The sequence below is a fragment of the Oryctolagus cuniculus genome, chromosome 8, assembly GCF_964237555.1.
Source record: "Oryctolagus cuniculus chromosome 8, mOryCun1.1, whole genome shotgun sequence".
NCBI classification, from domain to species: Eukaryota; Metazoa; Chordata; class Mammalia; order Lagomorpha; family Leporidae; genus Oryctolagus; species Oryctolagus cuniculus.
Genome location: NC_091439.1, coordinates 46,732,509 through 46,752,333, shown reverse-complemented (window position 1 = coordinate 46,752,333; position 19,825 = coordinate 46,732,509). Strand labels below are relative to the sequence as shown.

Here is a 19,825-nt window from a genome sequence, read left to right as displayed (position 1 = left end):
AAAAAGCAAGACAGCGAGGGTCATTTGTACTATCAGTTATGCCAGCTAAGATATCCAAACCCCGTATCAGTGTTCCTGGGTTTGATACCAATTGTGGTTCCTGACTCCAGCTTCCTCTATGACAGAAGGTGATAACTCAAGTAATGGGGCTTCTGCCACCCACATAGAAGACCTAGGTGGAGTTATCAGCTCCCAGCTTTTGGCCCACAGAACCCCAGCCATTGCAGGCATTTGGAAAGTGAACCAGCAGATGGGCACATATCCTCTGTACCTCTGTCTCCCCCTGCCCTGCGTTTTAAATAAATTACTTCTCAAAAGGAAGAAGTAGAGTTAATGTTATGAGTATAAAGTTAACTAAAAATAAATCTTTGTTAAAAAAAAAAGAATGGGAAGAGGAGATGGAGGAGGAAGAAGGGTTGAAGCATGTGCAGTAGGGAGGGAAAAGTATCACTCTGTTCCTGTGTCTGTATACATGAAATACACACAATTTTTATACCTTCAATAAAATCTAATATTATTCTAAAAGCTTATAAAATATAGATAATTTAGAAGTATAAATATGATTCATAAAATGTACAAATATGGGTACTATACAAAAGTAATAACTGGCAAATCAACTTTTTAACTGCAAATGAAAATAGATTGAAATAGGAAGACAAATAAAGCTATTTTGCTTAAAGAACAATCAACAATCAGGCCAATTCATTATTCTTCCTTAGGCAGTCATGAATTATAGAACCTGGGGTACATGTCTCATTTTTGTTCTTTTATGGATAAAATAGGTCTGAATTTAAAACTGATTAACTCAATGAATAATTAATTTCCAGGCAACACCATAAAGAGCTTCCAGGAAGACACATGACATAATATACTTTGTCTTTGTAAGAGATTTATTTATTTGAAAGGCAGAGTTAGAGGTGATGTGGGGAGAGACAGGAGTATTGTTCATCCACTGGTTCACTTCCAAATGGATTCAATGGCTAGGGGCTAAGGATGGGCCAGGCCAAAGCCAGCAGCCAGGAACTTTAGGGACTCCCAAATAGGTGCAGAGGCCCAAGTGAATGGTCCATCCTCTGCTGCTTTCCCAGGCACATAAGCAGGGAGCTGGATCAGAAGTGGAGCATCTGGCACTACTTCAGCTGGCACCCAGATGGGATGCAGGCACTGCAGAGTGGCTTAACCCACTGCACCGCAGCACTAACCACTAAACTTTGCTTTTAAATCTACTTTTAAATAATTCTTTCCATCCAAAGTGATTCAAAGTACCCTCAATGAAACATAAGTTTGGATAAATGGCGTATGTCTTATGACTCTCAGGGATCTTTTCAAGAAAACGGAAGTCTAGGGGCCAGTGTTGTACAATAGTGGGTTAAGCCACTGCCTATACTGCTGGCATTCTATAGAAACATTGTTTCAAGCATTGGCTGCTTTGCTTCTGATGCAGCTCCCGGCTAATGTACCAGGGAAAGCTGAAGATGCCCTAAAATCTGGGGTCACTGTCTCCCACATCAGAGACCTGGATGGAGTTTCTGGCCCCTGTTTTCAGCACTAACATTGCAAGCATTTGGGGAATGAGCCAGCAGATGTAAAATCTCCATTTCTCCCTCTCTAAATCTGCTTTTCAAAAAAGTAAATAAATCTTAAAATAGAAGTCTGTTAGCAAAAGGATGACTTAGTAACCCAATACTTTACTGTCTGCAAGTCACTCTGACACAGTTACCTTATCCAACCATCAGAGCAGCACTCTCAGGTTATCATTAGGAGGAGCAAGGGGTGCATGCTCGGAATATGAAGTGCTCTGGCTTAAAGTCTGGCGTACATTATCTCTTTCTAATATGCAGAAATGTGTTATTTTGCTGATAAAAGCAAATATGGAAATGTGTCGGTAAGAATACAAATTCAGTATTTCAGAGGTCCTAAGATGTTATTTTTTGGCTTTTGTTAAAGATTTACAGAGAAATTACAGGGGCTTGCACTGTGGCATAGTGGGTCAAGATGCTGCCTGTGGTGCTAGCATCCCATATGGGTGCAGGTTCAACTCCCGACGGCTCCAGTTCTGGTCCATCTTTCTGCTAGTGTGTGTGGGAAAGTACAGAGGATTGTTCAAGTGCTTGGGGTCCCACAGCGAGGTGGAAGGCCCAGAAGAAGATCCTGGCTTCGGCCTGGCTCAGTCTGACTATTGTGGCTATTTGGGGATTGAAACAGAGGATCAAAGAACTCTCTGTAACACTTTCAAATAAATAAGTCTTAGGCAATTTTTGTCTCTAGGTTATTTTACCATAGAAACAATGGATTTGGGATGCCAATCCATTTGTTTCTTCTACCTCCAAACATGTAAGTATACACACACACACTGAGACATGACCTTAGAATACATGACATATCTTGACAGGTATGCTAAAATTTGGAATAGTATAAAAACTGAGCTTAACAAAATTAACAGGGTTTCTTTAATAGTGTGCTTTACTCAACAATCAAATCACTATCATGTTTACCAGCTAAAAACACATTCTGCCAGTTAGGCATGTTTAAAAGATGAGTAAATTACAGATATATTTATAATGCCTAACATCTGAAATTTATCATTGAATACAGATTGTGATTACTGTGTAAAATAAACAGCAACCATGGCATATTTTCTGATGCATATTTAGAAGACTGTATAGTCTTTCTTGGGAAAATGTAATTAATGATAATTTTATTGTGGCCAGCACTGTGTGGCAAAGTATGTTAAGCCTCTTACTGAGGCGCTGGCATCCCATAGGGGCACCGGTTCATGTCCTGGCTGCTTTTTCAATTGAGATCTCTGCTTAGGACCTGGAAACACAGTGGATGATAGCCCAATTGCTTCAGCCCCTGCACCCATGTGGGAGACCCAGAAGAGACTCCTGGCTTTGGATCAGCTCAGGTCCAGCCATGGTGCCCATTCGGCGAGTGAACAAGTGGATGAAAGATATCTGTCTTTCTGTCTGTCTATAACTCTACCTCTCAAATAAATAAATCTTAAAAGATATTTTTATTTTGGTGTACAATTTTTTTAAATACATAGATTTGGAGCCAGCACCATGGTGCAGTAGGTTAATCCTTCTCCTGTGGTGCCGGCATTCCATATGGGCGCTGGTTCTAGTCCCAACTGCTTCTCTTCCCATCCAGCTCTCTGCTATGGCCTGGGAAAGCCTTGATCACTTGGACTAGTGAGATGGCATTGGATGTACCTTGGACCCCTGCACCCACGTGGGAAGATCTGGAAGAAGCTCTTGGCTTCAAATTGGTGCAGCTCTGGGCATTTCAGCCAATTAGTGAGTGAAGCAGTAGATTGAAGACCTCCCTCTCTCTCTCCCTCTCCCTCTCCCTCTCCCTTGTGTAACTCTTTCAAATAAATAAATCTTTTAAAAAATTGAAAAATATGATGCCAAAGTGTCCTGTCCTCCTTTAATAGGTAAGGTTTCTTTTTTTTAAAAAATTTATTTGAAAGGCAGATTTACAGAGTGGCAGAAAGTGAGACCTAGAGGAGAGGACTTCCATATGTCGGTTCACTCCCCAAATTGCTGCAATGGCCAGAACTGCGCTAATATGAAGTTAGTTTTACTTGTTGAATATTATGGTTCATGGTGCATTAAGATAATAGAGTGGATTGAAATTATATTTTTTCAAAAGCTTGAAGGTGAGGGATTGAGGGAGAGAGAGATGGAGGGGTAATATGGTTATCATCTTAGAGCTGAATTTAATACATGAAATTTGTTCTCTTACATGAAAATATCTTCAAAAGAAATATTTGAAATCTAACATGAAAACTAATTGCAGAACCAAAGTAGCAGTTTGCATAATCCAAGAAAATCATACATAGATTTTTCATATTGCACTTTCAATGAACAATTTAAAGACCCTGATACACAGATGCATATAAACAATGTGATATACAATACATATTATACATACATATATGCATACAGCTGTATATGTGTACAAATATACCTCATGTAAATATCAATATGTCTTGTATCAAGAGATATAATGGGATTGAGACTTTTTGTGGTAATTTGCATTTTTATTAAATACTATATCATTGTCACTGTTAAAGCAAGTGGTAGGATAACTTTTAATGAATTTGACACAAACTTTGTTGTGCTAATGAACCGGGACTGTGAAAAAAACCTGAGGTGTGGGGGAGGAATAATGCCGTGGCTGGGACTTTGAGCAGTCTCAGTGATACACACCAAAAGCTCAGGGGTTCCTGGTTAACTGGTGAGAAACACTGCTGTGGAATCTGAACTTACACTGCACAGATCCTTTAGTGGTCCTTGGGACAGAGAAGAAGATTTTATACCCACTGGAGCTCATGCTCAGGCACTGGTTTCCATTGAGAAGAGCTCAGCTGAGCAGAATATACTTCCCTTCTGATTAAAGGAAAAAGAGATTTACCAGACCAAACCTGAGTGTGTCACCTTAGGCAAACCCTTAACCCTGGAAAAATGAACAGAGATCTCTGGCCACAACTACTAGAAGCCTCTAGAGATTCACTGAAAACAGACATTCCACTTATCTATGATAAAAGTTGCCACAGTGGGGAAAAAGAAGAAGAAGAAGAAACCAATAGGTATCTCCACAAATGCTGAACAAATGCAACAATCCAAGAAATGAGAATAAGGAAGACAACATGATGCTCCCAAAAGAACATGACAATTCAATACTAGATTATGAAGATGAAGAGATAGAAGAAATGCAAGAAATTCAAGGAACTCAAAAAACAGATCCCAAGATTACATAAAAGTAATCAAAAGTGAATGCAAGAACTACTGAAATCCATGTAGGACATGAAAGAAAATCTGTACCATGAAATTCAGAACCTAAAGAGGAATCAAAATGAAATGAAGAATTCGATAGAACAAATTAAAATGCAGAGACAGAAGAGAGAATATCGGTCTTAGAAGACAAATCACAGGAAAGTATACAGTGAAATCAAAGGCAAGAAGAAGAAATTAGAAAACTGAAAACGACTGTTGGAAATCTAGAGGATAATATATATATATATATAAAAAAACAATGTTCGGGTTCTAGGAGTTCCTGAAGGCATGGAGAGAGAGAAAGGATCAGAGTGCCTATTTTGTGAAAAACTAGTAGGAAACTTCCTGGGTTTGGAGAAAGATAGGAGTGTCCAAGTACAGGAAGCACACAGAGCTGCCAATAGACATGACCAGAAAAGATCCTTGCCATGACACATTGTAATCAAACTCACCACAGAGAAGCATAAAGAGAAGATACTAAAATGTGCAAGAGAGAAATGCCAGATTACTTTCAGAGGATCTCCAATTGGACTCACAGCAGACTTCTCAACAGAAACCATGCAGAGTAGGAGGGAATGGTGAGATATAGCCCAAGTACTAAGAGAAAAAAACTCATCCCTTAATATTATACCCTGCAAAGCTCTCATTTGTGAATGAAGGTGAAATAAAGACCTTTCATAGCAAACAGAAATGGAAAGAATTTGTCACCACTCGTCCAGCCCTGCAAAAGATACTTAAAGATTTGTTACACACAGAAACACAGAAACACGGTCATCAATATGAAAGAAACTAAAGGGAGAAAATCTCTCAGTAAAAGATCACAGAAAGTTCAAAATATAAATTAGGAATATCTTTGAAAAGATGGCAGGGCAAAATGATTACTTATCAATAGTTACATTGAATGTAAATGGCCTCAACTCTCCAGTTAAAAGGCAGACTGGCTGAATGGATAAAAAAAAAAAACCTATCTATTTGCTGCCTACAAGAAACACATCTCACCAACAAAGATGCACACAGACTGAAAGTGAAAGGATGGAAAGAAAAGGTCAACAGAAACCAAAAAAGAGCTGGCTTAGCCATCTTAATGTCAGACAAAGTAGACCTTAACACAAAAACTGTTAAAAGAGACAAAGAAGGGCACTATGGTATGAACAAGATCAATTCAAAAGGAGGATGTATCAATTATCAATGTATATGCATTTAATTACAGGGCACCTGGCTATTTAAAAGAAATGTTAAGGAACTTAAAGGGAGACTTAGACTCCAATACAGTAGTATTGGGCAACTTCAATACTCCACTTTCATCAGTGGACAAATCAACCCAGCAGGAAATCAAAAAGGGAACAGCAGATTAAATCAACATTATATTCCAAATGGATCTAACAAATATCTACAGAACTTGTCATCCTACAATTGCAGAATACACATTCTTCTCTGCAGTGCATGGAACTTTCTCTAGGATTGACCACATACTAGGCCATAAAGCAAGTCTCAGTGGATTCAAAGAAATCAAAATCATGGCCGGCACCATGGCTCACTTGGCTAATCCTCTGCCTGTGGCACCAGCACCCCAGGTTCTAGTCCTGGCTGGGGCGCTGGATTCTGTCCTGGTTGCTCCTCTTCCAGGCCAGCTCTCTGCTGTGGCCCAGGAAGGTAGTGGAGGATGGCCCAAGTGCTTGGGCCCTGCACTGCATGGGAGACCAGGAGGAAGCACCTGGCTCCTGGCTTTGGATCAGTGCAGTGCACCGGCCATAGTGGCCATTTGGGGGTGAACCAACGGAAGGAAGACTTTTCTCTCTGTCTGTCTCTCTCTCTCACTAACTCTACCTGTCCAAAAAAAAAAAAAAAGAAAAGAAATCAAAATCATACCATGCATATTCTCAAACCAACAATGGAATGAAGCCAGAAATCAGTAACTCAGGATTCTCTAGAGCATATGCAAATACATGGAAACTGAACAACATGCTCCTGAATGAACATTGGGTCATAGAAGAAATCAAAAGAGAAATCAAAAAATTTCTGGAACCAAGTGAAGTTAAAACACAACATATGAAAACATCAAAAGCAGCGGTAAGAGGAAAGTTTATAGCAATAGGTGCCTACATCAAGAAATTAGAAAAGTACCTAATAAGGAGCTATTAATGCATCTCAAGGATCTAGAAAAACTAGAGCAAACCAAACCAAAAACTAATAGGAGAAAAGAAATAATTAAAATTGGAGAATAAATCAACAAAACTGAGTCCAAAAAATTATAAAAGATCAGCAAAAGAAGAGCTGGTTTTTTGAAAAAAAAATTGCCACAACTAATGCAACTAATGGCCGAACTAATGAAAAAAGGAGAGAGGTGACCAAAATCAATAAAATTAGAGATGAAACAGGAAATGTAACATCAGACACTACAGAAATCAAAAGAATCATCAGAAATTACCATAAAGAATTGTATGCCAGTAAACTGGGGAATCTAGCAGAAATGTATAGATTCCTGAACATATACAACCTACCTAAATTGAGCCATGAAGACATAGAAAACCTAAACAGACCCATAACCAGGACAGAAATTCAATCATTAATAAAGGCCTTCCCCAGAAAGAAAAGCCCAAGACTGAATGGATTCACTCCTGAATTCTATCAGGCTTTTAAAGAAGAAAAACTCTAATTCTTCTCAAGCTATTCAAAACAAGTGAAAGAGACAGAATCCTCCCAAATACTTTCTACAAAGCCAGCATCACCTTAATTCCTAAATCTGAAAAAGGTGCAGCAGAGAAAAAGAATTACATACCAATTTCCCTGATGAACATAGACACAAAAATCATCAACAAAATCATAGCTGGTAGAATCCAACAACGCGTAATAACAGATCATCCACTCAGACAAAGTGAGATTTATCCGTGTTATGCAGGAGTGGTTCTACATTCGGAAATCAATGTGATACACCACATCGACAGACTTCTGAACAAAAATCATATGATTATCTCAATAGGTTATCTCAATCAATAGATTATCTCAAAGAAAGCATTTGATAAAATACTACACACATTATATGATGAAAACTCAAAGCAAATTGGGTATAGGTATGAATATAGGTATGAACATTCTTCAACACAGTCAAGGCAATTTATGACAAACCCATGGCCAGCATCATATTGAATGGGGAAAAGTTGGAAGCATTCCTACTCATATTTGGTACCAGCCAGAGATGCCTACTCTCACCAATGCTATTCAATATGGTACTGGAAGTTTTAGCCAGAACCATTAGGCAAGAAAAAAAAATCAAAGGGATATAAATTGAGAAGGCAAAAGTTAAACTATCCTTATTTACAGACTACATGATTCTTTATATAGGGGATCCAAAACTCCACTGAGAGACTATTGGATCTCATAAAAGAGTTGGGTAAAGTAGCAGGATATAAAATCAACACACAAACAGTTCGGCACATGCTTACCCGGACTTACCCCTACTGGTAGAGCGAGATACGTGCCAAGGGGTTCCAATTCAGTCCCATCAAGGTGGCACATACCAATGCTCTCTTACTTGTTAAAGTGATCAGTTTACGTTCATAATTGATCATAATGAAAGGATTAAGTGTCAAAGGGATTACATAAATAAGACCAGTGTCTGCAAATAATTGCTAGAATTAAAAAGGAGAGAATGATCCTACATGGGAAGCAGGATACACAGCAGACTCATAAAATGGCAAAAGCTGTAAACAGCACTCTGGCCTCAGAATCAGCCCTTAAGGCATTCGGATCTGGCTAAAAACCCATGAGAGTTTTGCAGGCATGGAAAGCCAAGACACTGTGGCAAAAAAAAAAAAAATATGACCTAAATGAAAGATCTCTGTGAGTGAGATCCCAGTGGAAATAACGGGCCATCAAAGAAGGAGGTACCTTTCTCTTAAGGGATGAGAGAACTTCAGCTTTGAATATGGTCTTGTCTAAATAAGATCAGAGTTGGCGAACTCAAGAGGCTTCCATAGCTTTGGCAGCTCATGACAAGAGCCTCGAGTGATTACTGACACCATAAATAAGAATGTCAACTGTTAAATCAACCATGGGAATCACTGTGCACCTGCACTCCATATAGGGCCTCTGCCCTTAATGCGTTGTACTATGAGAATTAATGGTAAAACCAATATTCAAACAGTATTCTATACTTTGTGTGTCTTTGTAGGTGCAGTCTGTTGAAATGTTTTCTTAGTATATACTAAGTTGATCTTCTGTATATAAAGATAATTGAAAATGAATCATGATGGGCATGCCAGTGCGGGAAGGGGAGTGGATGTGACACAGACACCAGAGGGGAGAGGAGGGTTGCCCAGGCCTCCAAGTACACACATCGGCGCTGGAAGGGGAGGTGAGCTCAGTAACTGGAGACATTGTCAGGGAAACGGCGGACAGAATTTAGAGGGAAGCGGGTTTTGAAGCAGGCAAGTTCACCAGACTGACTAGGGAGAGAAGGAAAAAAAAAAAAGGTGGGGGGGTACTGGTACAGACAAGTTTCTCTCTCTGCCAACCTTGCAAAGGCGAGCAAGAGACAAAGAGCAAGCCCCACTTGGGATATACATAATAAAAGGGGAGAGCTAAGGCTATAATTCAGTAGCCTAGGCAACCCAGTGGGAGTCCGCAGGAGAAACGGAGCCTGCACAGACTCTTTGGGTGGAAGCCAGAGATCAGAAGCTAAATACCATCAATTCTGCTCAGCTGTGCAGTATTACTTACCTCCTGAATAAAAAATAAAATAAAATAAAATAAAATAAAATAAATAAATAGAGATTTACCACTTATAACCTGAGGGTGTCACCTTTGCGCACCCGTAACCCCAAAGAACCAAGCAGAGCTCTCAGGCCACACCCATCTCAAGCCTCCAAGGCTCCTCCAACAGCAGGCAGTCCACTTAACACACACATAGTATAAACAAAACAAAACAAAACCAAAAAAAAAAAACAAAAAAACTCACAGTGCAGGAAGAAGAATTAACTATGCCAAGCAACAAACACAAAAATCGAGGGAACAAGATCAACGCTGACTCTATGACAACTCCAAATAAACAAAACACCCCAAGCCAAGATTATGAAGATGATGAGATAGAAGAAATGCAAGATACAGATTTCAAAAAATTTATGATAAGAACATTTAGAGGTTTTCAAAAGCAAATTCTTGAACTACAGAAATCCTTATTGGACAGGATTGAAAATCTCTCTCGTGAAAATGAAATTTTAAGGAAGAATCAAAATGAAACGCAGAAACTAGTAGAACAGGAAAGTGTGATAGTGAAGAGAAATCAAAATGAAATGAAGAGCTCAATAGATCGAATGACAAACACATTAGAGAGCCTTAAAAACAGAATGGGTGAAGCAGAAGAGAGAATATCGGACTTAGAAGATAGAACACAGGAAAACATACAGTCAAACCAAAGAAAAGAAGAGGAAATTAGAAATCTAAAAAATATTGTTGGGAATCTTCAGGATACTATTAAAAAACCCAACATTTGGGTTCTAGGAGTTCCTGAAGGCATGGAGAGAGAGAAAGGACTAGAAGGCCTTTTTAGTGAGATACTAGCAGAGAACTTTCCGGGTTTGGAGAAGGACAGAGAAATCCTAGTACAGGAAGCTCATAGAACCCCCAGTAAACATGACCAAAAGAGATCCTCACCATGACACGTTGTAATTAAACTCTCCACAGTGAAACATAAAGAAAAGATCCTAAAATGTGCAAGAGAGTAATGTCAGATTACTCTCAGAGGATCTCCAATTAGACTCACAGCAGACTTCTCATCAGAAACACTACAGGCTAAAAGGGAATGGTGAGACATAGCACAGGTGCTAAGAGAGAAAATTGCCAGCCCAGAATATTATATCCTGATAAGCTCTCATTTGTGAATGAAGGTGAAATAAAAACCTTTCCTAGCAAACAGAAATGAAAGACTTTGCGGCCACTCGTCCGGCCCTGCAAAAGATACTTAAAGATGTGCTACACTCAGAAACACAGAAACATGGCCATCAATATGAAAGAAGGTAAAGGAAGAACACCTACCAGTAAAAGAGCATGGGAAGTTCAAAGCATATACTAGAAAATATCTCCAGGAAAATGGCAGGCCAAAGTCACTATGTATCAATAGTCACATTAAACATTAATGGACTTAACTCTTCAGATAAAAGACACCAATTGGCTGATTGGCTCAAGGAACAGACCCCAACTATTTGTTGCCTACAAGAAACACATGCAGTGCATGGAACCTTCTCTAGGATTGATCACATGCTAGGCCATAAAGCAAGTCTCAGCAAATTTAAAAGAATTAGAATCATACCATGCAGCTTCTCAGACCACAGCGGAATGAAGCTGGAAATTAGCAACTCAGGAAACCCCAGAAAGTATGCAAACACATGGAGACTGAACAACATGCTCCTGAATGAACACTGGGTCATTCAAGAAATCAAAAGAGAAATCAGAAACTTTCTGGAAGTAAATGAGGATAACAACACAACATATCAAAACTTATGGGATACGGCAAAAGCAGTATTGAGAGGCAAGTTTATAGCAATAGGGGCCTATATCAAGAAATTGGAAAGGTACCAAATAAATGAGCTTTCAGCACATTTCAAGGACCTAGAAAAACTGCAGCAAACCAGACCCAAATCTAGTAGGAGAAGAGAAATAATTAAAATCAGAGAAGAAATCAACAGGATTGAATCAAAAAAAAATTACAAAAAATCAGCCAAGTGAAGAAATGGTTTTTTGAAAAAATAAACAAAATTGACACCCCATTGGCCCAACTAACTAAAAAAGGAAGAGAAAAGACCCAAATCAATAAAATCAGAGATGAAAAAGGAAATGTAACAACAGACACCACAGAAATAAAAAGAATCATCAGAAATTACTACAAGGACCTGTATGCCAGCAAACAGGAAAACCTATCAGAAATGGATAGATTCCTGGACACATGCAATCTACCAAAATTGAACCATGAAGACATAGAAAACCTAAACAGACCCATAACTGAGACAGAAATTGAAACAGTAATAAAGGCCCTCCCAACAAAGAAAAGCCCAGGACCAGATGGATTCACTGCTGAATTCTACCAGACATTTAAAGAAGAACTAATCCCATTTCTTCTCAAACTATTCAGAACAATCGAAAAAGAGGGAATCCTCCCAAATTCTTTCTATGAAGCCAGCATCACCTTAATCCCTAAGCCAGAGAAAGATGCAGCACTGAAAGAAAATTACAGACCAATATCCCTGATGAACATAGACGCAAAAATCCTCAATAAAATTCTGGCCAATAGAGTACAACTACACATCAGGAAAATCATCCACCCAGACCAAGTGGGATTCATCCCTGGTATGCAGGGATGGTTCCACATTTGCAAATCAATCAATGTGATTCACCACATTAACAGACTGCAAAAGAAAAACCATATGATTATCTCAATAGATGCAGAGAAAGCATTTGATAAAATTCAACACCCTTTCATGATGAAAACTCTAAGCAAATTGGGTATAGAAGGAACATTCCTCAATATAATCAAAGCAATTTATGAAAAACCCATGGCCAGCATCCTATTGAATGGGGAAAAGTTGGAAGCATTTCCACTGAGATCTGGCACCAGGCAGGGATGTCCACTCTCACCACTGCTATTTAACATAGTTCTGGAAGTTTTAGCCAGAGCCATCAGACAAGAAAAAGAAATCAAAGGAATACAAATCGAGAAGGAAGAAGTCAAACTATCCCTCTTTGCAGACGATATGATTCTGTACTTAGAGGATCCAAAGAACTCTACTAAGAGACTATTGGAACTCATAGAGGAGTTTGGCAAAGTGGCAGGATATAAAATCAATGCACAAAAATCAACAGCCTTTGTATACACAAGCAATGCCATGGCTGAGGAAGAACTGCTAAGATCAATCCCATTCACAATAGCTACAAAAACAATCAAATACCTTGGAATAAACTTAACCAAGGACGTTAAAGATCTCTACGATGAGAATTACAAAATCTTAAAGAAAGAAATAGAAGAGGATACCAAAAAATGGAAAAATCTTCCATGCTCATGGATTGGAAGAATCAACATCATCAAAATGTCCATTCTCCCAAAAGCAATTTATAGATTCAATACAATCCCAATCAAGATACCAAAGACATTCTTCTCAGATCTAGAAGAAATGATGCTGAAATTCATATGGAGGCACAAGAGACCTCGAATAGCTAAAGCAATCTTGTACAACAAAAACAAAGCCGGAGGCATCACAATACCAGATTTCAGGACATACTACAGGGCAGTTGTAATCAAAACAGCATGGTACTGGTACAGAAACAGATGGATAGACCAATGGAACAGAACTGAAACACCAGAAATCAACCCAAACATCTACAGCCAACTTATATTTGATAAGGATCTAAAACCAATTCCTGGAGCAAGGACAGTCTATTCAATAAATGGTGCTGGGAAAACTGGATTTCCACATGCAGAAGCATGAAGCAAGACCACTACCTTTCACCTTACATAAAAATTCACTCAACATGGATCAAAGACTTAAATCTATGACCTGACACCATGAAATTATTAGAGAGCATTGGAAAAACCCTGCAAGATATAGGTACCGGCAATGACTTCTTGGAAAATACCCCAGAAGCACAGGGAGTCAAAGCCAAAGTTAACATTTGAATTGCATCAAATTGAGAAGTTTCTGTACTGCAAAAGAAACAGTCAGGAAAGTGAAGGGAGAACCAACAGAATGGGAAAAAATATTTCCACATTATGCAACAGATAAAGGGTTAATAACCAGAATCTATAAAGAGATCAAGAAACTCCACAAAAACAAAACCAACAACCCACTTAAGAGATGGGCCAAGGACCTCAATAGACATTTTTCAAAAGAGGAAATCCAAAGGGCCAACAGGCACATGAAAAAATGTTCAAGATCACTAGCAATTAGGGAAATGCAAATCAAAACCACAATGAGGTTTCACCTCACCCTGGTTAGAATGGCTCACATACAGAAATCTACCAACAACAGATGCTGGCGAGGATGTGGGGAAAAAGGGACACTAACCCACTGTTGGTGGGAATGCAAACTGGTCAAGCCACTATGGAAGTCAGTCTGGAGATTCCTCAGAAACCTGAAGATAACCCTACCATTCAACCCAGCCATCCCACTGCTTGGAATTTACCCAAAGGAATTTAAATTGGCAAACAAAAAAGCGGTCTGCACCCTAACATTTATTGCAGCTCAATTCACAATTGCCAAGACCTGGAACCAACCTAAATGCCCATCAACGGTAGACTTGATAAAGAAATCATGGGATATGTACTCTTTAGAATACTATACCACAGTAAGAAACAATGAAATCTGGTCATTTGCAACAAAATGAGGAATCTGGAACACATCATGCTGAGTGAAATAAGCCAGTCCCAAAGGGACAAATATCCTATGTTCTCCCTGATCGGTGACAATTGACTGAACACCAAAAAGGAAACCTGTTGAAGTGAAATGGACACTATGAGAAATGGTGACTTGATCAGCATAGCCCTGTTAATGAACAACTTAATACATTATCCCTCTTAGTATTTTTTTTGTTTGTTCTACTTAATATGACTGGTTTAATTCTGTAATTAATACACAGTTATTCTTAAGTGTTGAAATTTAACTGAAATGTGATTCCTGTTAAACATAAGAGTGGGAATAAGAGAGGGAAGAGATGTACAATTTGGGACATACTCAAGCTGACTTGCCCCAAATGGTAGAGTTAGAAACATACCAGGGGATTCCAATTCAATCCCATCAAGGTGGCATATACCAGTGCCATCTCACTAGTCCCAGTGATCAATTTCAGTTTACAATTGATCATAATGAAAGGACTAAGAGTCAAAGGGAGCACATAAACAAGTCTAGTACCTGCAAATACTAACTGATAGAATAAATAAAGGGGAGAGCGATCCAACATTGGAAGCGAGATACACAGCAGACTCATAGAATGGCAGATGTCCTAAACAGCACTCTGGCCTCAGAATCAGCCCTAAAGACATTTGGATCTGGCTGAAAAGCCCATGAGAGTATTTCAGGCATGGAAAGCCAAGACACTCTGGCAAAAAAAAAAAAAAAAAAACAAAACACCTAAATGAAAGATCTCTGTGAGTGAGATCCCAGTGGAAAGAATAGGTCTTCAAAGAAGGAGGTACCTTTCTCTGAAGGGAGGAGAGAACTTCCACTTTGACTATGGCCTTGTCTAAATAAGATAAGAGTCAGTGAACTCAAACGGATTCCATAGCCTTGGAAACTCATGACTGGAGCATAGGGAGATTACTGATGCCATAAACAGGAGTGTCAATTTTTAAAGTCAACAACAGGAGTCACTGTGCACTTACTCCTCATGTAGGATCTCTGTCCTTAGTGTGCTGTACATTGAGATTTAATGCTATAACGAGTACTCAAACAGTAAATTTCACTTTGTGTTTCTATGTGTGTGCAAACTGTTGAAATCTTTACTTAATGTATACTAAACTGATCTTCTGTATATATAGAAAACTGAAAATGAATCTTGATATGAATGGAAGGGGAGAGAGAGCGGGAAAGGGGAGGGTTGCGGGTTGGAGGGAAGTCATGGGGGGTTGGGAGAAGCCAATGTAATCCATAACCTGTACTTTGGAAATCTATATTCATTAAATATAAGTTAAAAAAAAAGAAAAAAAAGAAAATGAATCATGATGAAAAATGGGATGGGAGAGGGAGTGGGATATGGGATGGCTGTAGGTGGGAAGGAGGTTATGGGGGGAAAAGCTGCTATAATTCAAAAGTTGTACTTTGGAAATTTATATTTATTAAATAGAATTTGAAAAGAAAAAAAATGAATACAGAAAAATCAAAAGCCTTTGTATACACAGACAATCCCACAGACTGAGACAGCACTTTTAAGGTCAATCCCATTCACAATAGCAACAACAACAAAAAATCAAATACATTTGAATAAACTCAACCAAAGATTTCAAAGATCTCTGCAATTAGAATTACAAAACATTAAAGAAAGAAGTAGAAGATACAAAAAATGGAAAAATATTCCATGTTCATGGATTTGGAAGAATCAGTATCATCAAAATAATTTCTTCCAAAAGCTATTTACAGATTCAATGTGATACCAATCAAAATACCAAAGACATTCTTCTCAGATAAGGTAAAAATGATGCTGAAATTCATATGGAGGCACAGGAGACCTCAAATAGCTAAAGCAACCTTATACAACAAAATCAAAGTGAGAGGATCACAATACCAGATTTCAAGACATACTACAAGGCAGTTATAATCAAAACAGCCCGGGGCCAGCGCCGCGGCTCACTAGGCTAATCCTCCACCTAGCGGCGCCGGCACACCGGGTTCTAGTCCCGGTTGGGGCGCCGGATTCTGTCCCGGTTGCCCCTCTTCCAGGCCAGCTCTCTGCTGTGGCCAGGGAGTGCAGTGGAGGATGGCCCGGGTGCTTGGGCCCTGCACTCCATGGGAGACCAGGAAAAGCACCTGGCTCCTGGCTCCTGCCATCGGATCAGCGTAGTGCGCCGGCTGCAGCGTGCCGGCAGCGGTGGCCATTGGAGGGTGAACCAATGGCAAAGGAAGACCTTTCTCTCTTTCTCTCTCTCTCTCACTGTCCACTCTGCCTGTCAAAAAAAAAAAATAAATAAACAGCCCGGTACTGGTACACAAACTGATGGATAGATGAATGAAACAAACTAGAAACACCAGAAATCAATCTACACATCTACAACCAACTTATATTTGATCAAGGAGCTAAAACCAATTCCTGGAGAAAGGACAGTCTGTTCAACAAAAACGGTGCTGGGAAAGCTGGATTTCCACATGCAGAAGTGTGAAGCAAGACCCCTATCTTACACCTTACACAAAAATCCACCCAACATGGATTTAAGATCTAAATCTATGAACTGACACCATCAATTTGTTAGAGAATATTGGAGAAACCCTGCAAGACACTGGCACAGGCAAAGGCAAAGGCTTCCTGGACAAGACCCCAGAGGCACAGACTGCCAAAGGCAAAATTAACAACTGGGATTACATCAAATTGGGAAGATTCTGTAATACAAAACAATCAGGAAAGTGAAGAGGCAACAGATTAGGAGAAATTATGTGCAAATTATGCAACTGATGAAGGATTAATAACCAGAATCTACAGAGAGATCAAAAAACTCCACAGAAACTAGACAAAAAACCCACTTAAAAGATAGGCAAAAGAGGAAATCCAAATGGCCAACAGATACATGAAAAAAACATGCAGTATCACTAGCCATCAGGGAAATACAAATCAAACCACAGTGAGGTTTCACCTTACCCCAGTTAGAATGGCTTTCATACAGAAATTAACAAACAACAAATGCTAACAAGGATTTTTGGGGAAAAGGCACAATAAGGTACTGTTAGCAGGAATACAAACTGGTAAAGCCACTCCGGAAGACAGATTGTAGGAAATCTGAATACAGCCCTACCACAGGATTCGGCCACCCTTCCCCTTGGAATTCAAGCAAAGGAAATGAAATCGGCAAATAAAAGAGCTATCTGCACCTCCATGTTTATTGCAGCTCGATTCACAATAGCAAAGACAAGGAATCAACCTAAATGCCCATCAACAGAAGACTGGATAAAAAAATTATGGGGAATGTACTCTATGGAAATCTACTCAGTGGTGAAAAAATGAAATCCAGTCATTTGCAACAAAATGGAAGAATTTGGAACACATCATGCTGAGTGAAATAAGCCAGTCCAAAGGGTCAAATAGCATATGTTCTCCCTGATCTTTGACAACTAACTGAGCACCTAAAAGGAAACCTGTAGAAGTTAAGCTGACACTATGAGAAGCACTAACTTGATCAGCCTTGGTCCTGCCTGTTGAGGAAGAGCTTACTATCTTATCTATTTTAGTATTTTCTTTTTCTACTTAATACCAATGGTTGAACTCTTTACTTAATACGGAATTATCCTTAGATGTTTAAATCCAATTGAAAATTGATCTCTGTTAAAAATAAGAGTGGGAAAGGCCAACGCCGTGGTTCAATAGGCTAATCCTCAACCTGGAGCACTGGCACCCTGGGTTCTAGTTTTGGTCTGGGTGCCGGATTCTGTCCTGGTTGATCCTCTTCCAGTCCAGCTCTCTGCTGTGGCCCAGGAAAGAAGTGGAGAATGGCCCAAGTGCTTGGGCCCTGCACCCACATGGGAGACCAGGAGGAAGCACCTGGCTCCTGGCTTTGGATCAGCATGGTGCGCCGGCCACAGTGTGTTGGCCACAGCAGTCATTGGGGGGTGAACCTACGGAAAAATGAAGACCTTTCTCTCTCTCTCTCTCTCACTGTCCACTCTGCCTGTCCAAAAAAAAAAAGAGTGTGAATATAAGAGAGAGGAGATGTACAGTTTGGCACATGTTCCCTTGGACTTACCCCTAACAGTAAAGCTAAAAACATGCATGGGATTCCAAATCCCATTATGTTGGCAGGTACCAATGTCATCTTACTTGTTAAGGTGACCTATTTAAGTTCATAATGGATCATAAAAATATGAATAAGTCTCAAAGGGATCATATAAATAAGAAAAGTGTCTGTTAATAATAATAGAATTAAAAGGAGAGAACAATCCAACATTATAAACAGGCCACACAGCAGACTCATAGAATGACAAATGCCCTAAACAGCACTCTGGCCTCAGAACCAGCCCTTAAGGCATACAGATCTGGCTAAAAAGCCCATGAGAGTATCTCAGGCATGGAAAGCCAAGACACTGTGGCAAAAAATGACCTAAATGAAAGATCTCTGTGAGTGAGATCCCAGTGGAAAGAAGGGGCCATCAGAGAAGGAGGTACCTTTCTCTGAAGGGAGGAGAGATCTTCCACTTTGAGTATGGTCTTGTCTAAATAATGTTGGAGTTTGTGGAGTCAAGAGGCTTCCATAGCCTTGGCAGCTCATGACAAGAGCCTCGGGTGATTACTGATATCATTAATAAGAGTGTCAATTGTTAAATCAATAATAGGAGTCACTGTGCACTTGCTCCCCATGTAGCACTTCTGTCCTTAATGAGTTGTACCATGAGAATTAATGCTGGTGCCAGTGCCATGGCTCACTTGGTTAATCCTTTGCCTATGGTGCTGGCATCCCATATGGGCGCTGGGTTCAAGTTCCTGTTCCAGTGCAGCTCTCTGCTGTGGCCCGGGAGGGCAGTGGAGGATGGCCCAAGTGCCTGGGCTCCTGCACCCGCATGGGAGATGAGGAGGAAGCACCTGGCTCCTGGCTTTGGATCGGCATAGCTCCAGCTGTAGCGGCCCTTTGCGGGGTGAACCAACAGAAGGAAGTCCTTTCTTTCTGTCTCTCTCTTACTGTCTACCTGTCAAATAAATAAAAAGAATCATTTTTTTAAAAAAAGAATTAACGCTAAAATTAGTCTTCAAACACTACTTTATTTTTTGTGTGTCTGTGTGGCTGTAAACTGTTGAAATATTTACTAAGTATAGAGTTGACTTTCTGTATATGAAAATAATTAAAAATGAATCTTAATAAGAATGGGATGGGAGAGGGAGTAGGTGGTGAAATGTTTTGGGGGTGGGAGGGCAGGTATAGGAGGAAGAACAGCTATAATTCAGAAGTTGTACCTATGAAATTTATATTTCTTAAACAAAATATTTCTATAAAAAAAAGAAGTGGAGAAGCCAGAACACGTGCTGGCATCCATATGTGATCCTGGCACTGCAGGCAGTTTCTCTACTGGCTATGCCAATTGGTTGGCCCCAAATTATTTTTGTTATGATCTGTATTGTCACACATTTGCAATGCTATGAGGTCATTTCTATTTCCTGAGCTTTTCAGGATACTAACTTAACTGAAGACCATTCTTTTCCAAAAAGGAGGAGGTGAGTATGTGAGGAAAAAAGAGTGATCTCTCTTAAAGGCAAATTTATAATAACTGTAAGTCAAAAAATTATAATATACTTTAACCAAAACTGTATAGGAGTCATAGATTAATGTTACTTTTATGATTACTAAATGATATTTTAAGGCAGAA

The 19,825-nt window shown here is 39.5% G+C and overlaps 1 protein-coding gene across 2 annotated transcripts in view; it reads left to right on the top strand.

Annotated features, from left to right (window-relative positions):
• LOC103350842 (LINE-1 retrotransposable element ORF2 protein) overlaps positions 1-14,881 on the top strand; it is a 47,167-nt gene extending 32,286 nt beyond the window's left edge. For both annotated transcript variants that reach the window (XM_070047675.1, XM_070047674.1), the window contains exon 3: positions 3,154-14,881. In XM_070047675.1, coding sequence (XP_069903776.1) covers positions 11,705-13,261 — 1,557 coding nt within the window. In that variant the 5' untranslated portion in view covers positions 3,154-11,704 and the 3' untranslated portion in view covers positions 13,262-14,881. The remainder of the gene's footprint in view (positions 1-3,153) is intronic.
• The last annotated feature ends 4,944 nt before the right edge of the window (positions 14,882-19,825 follow it).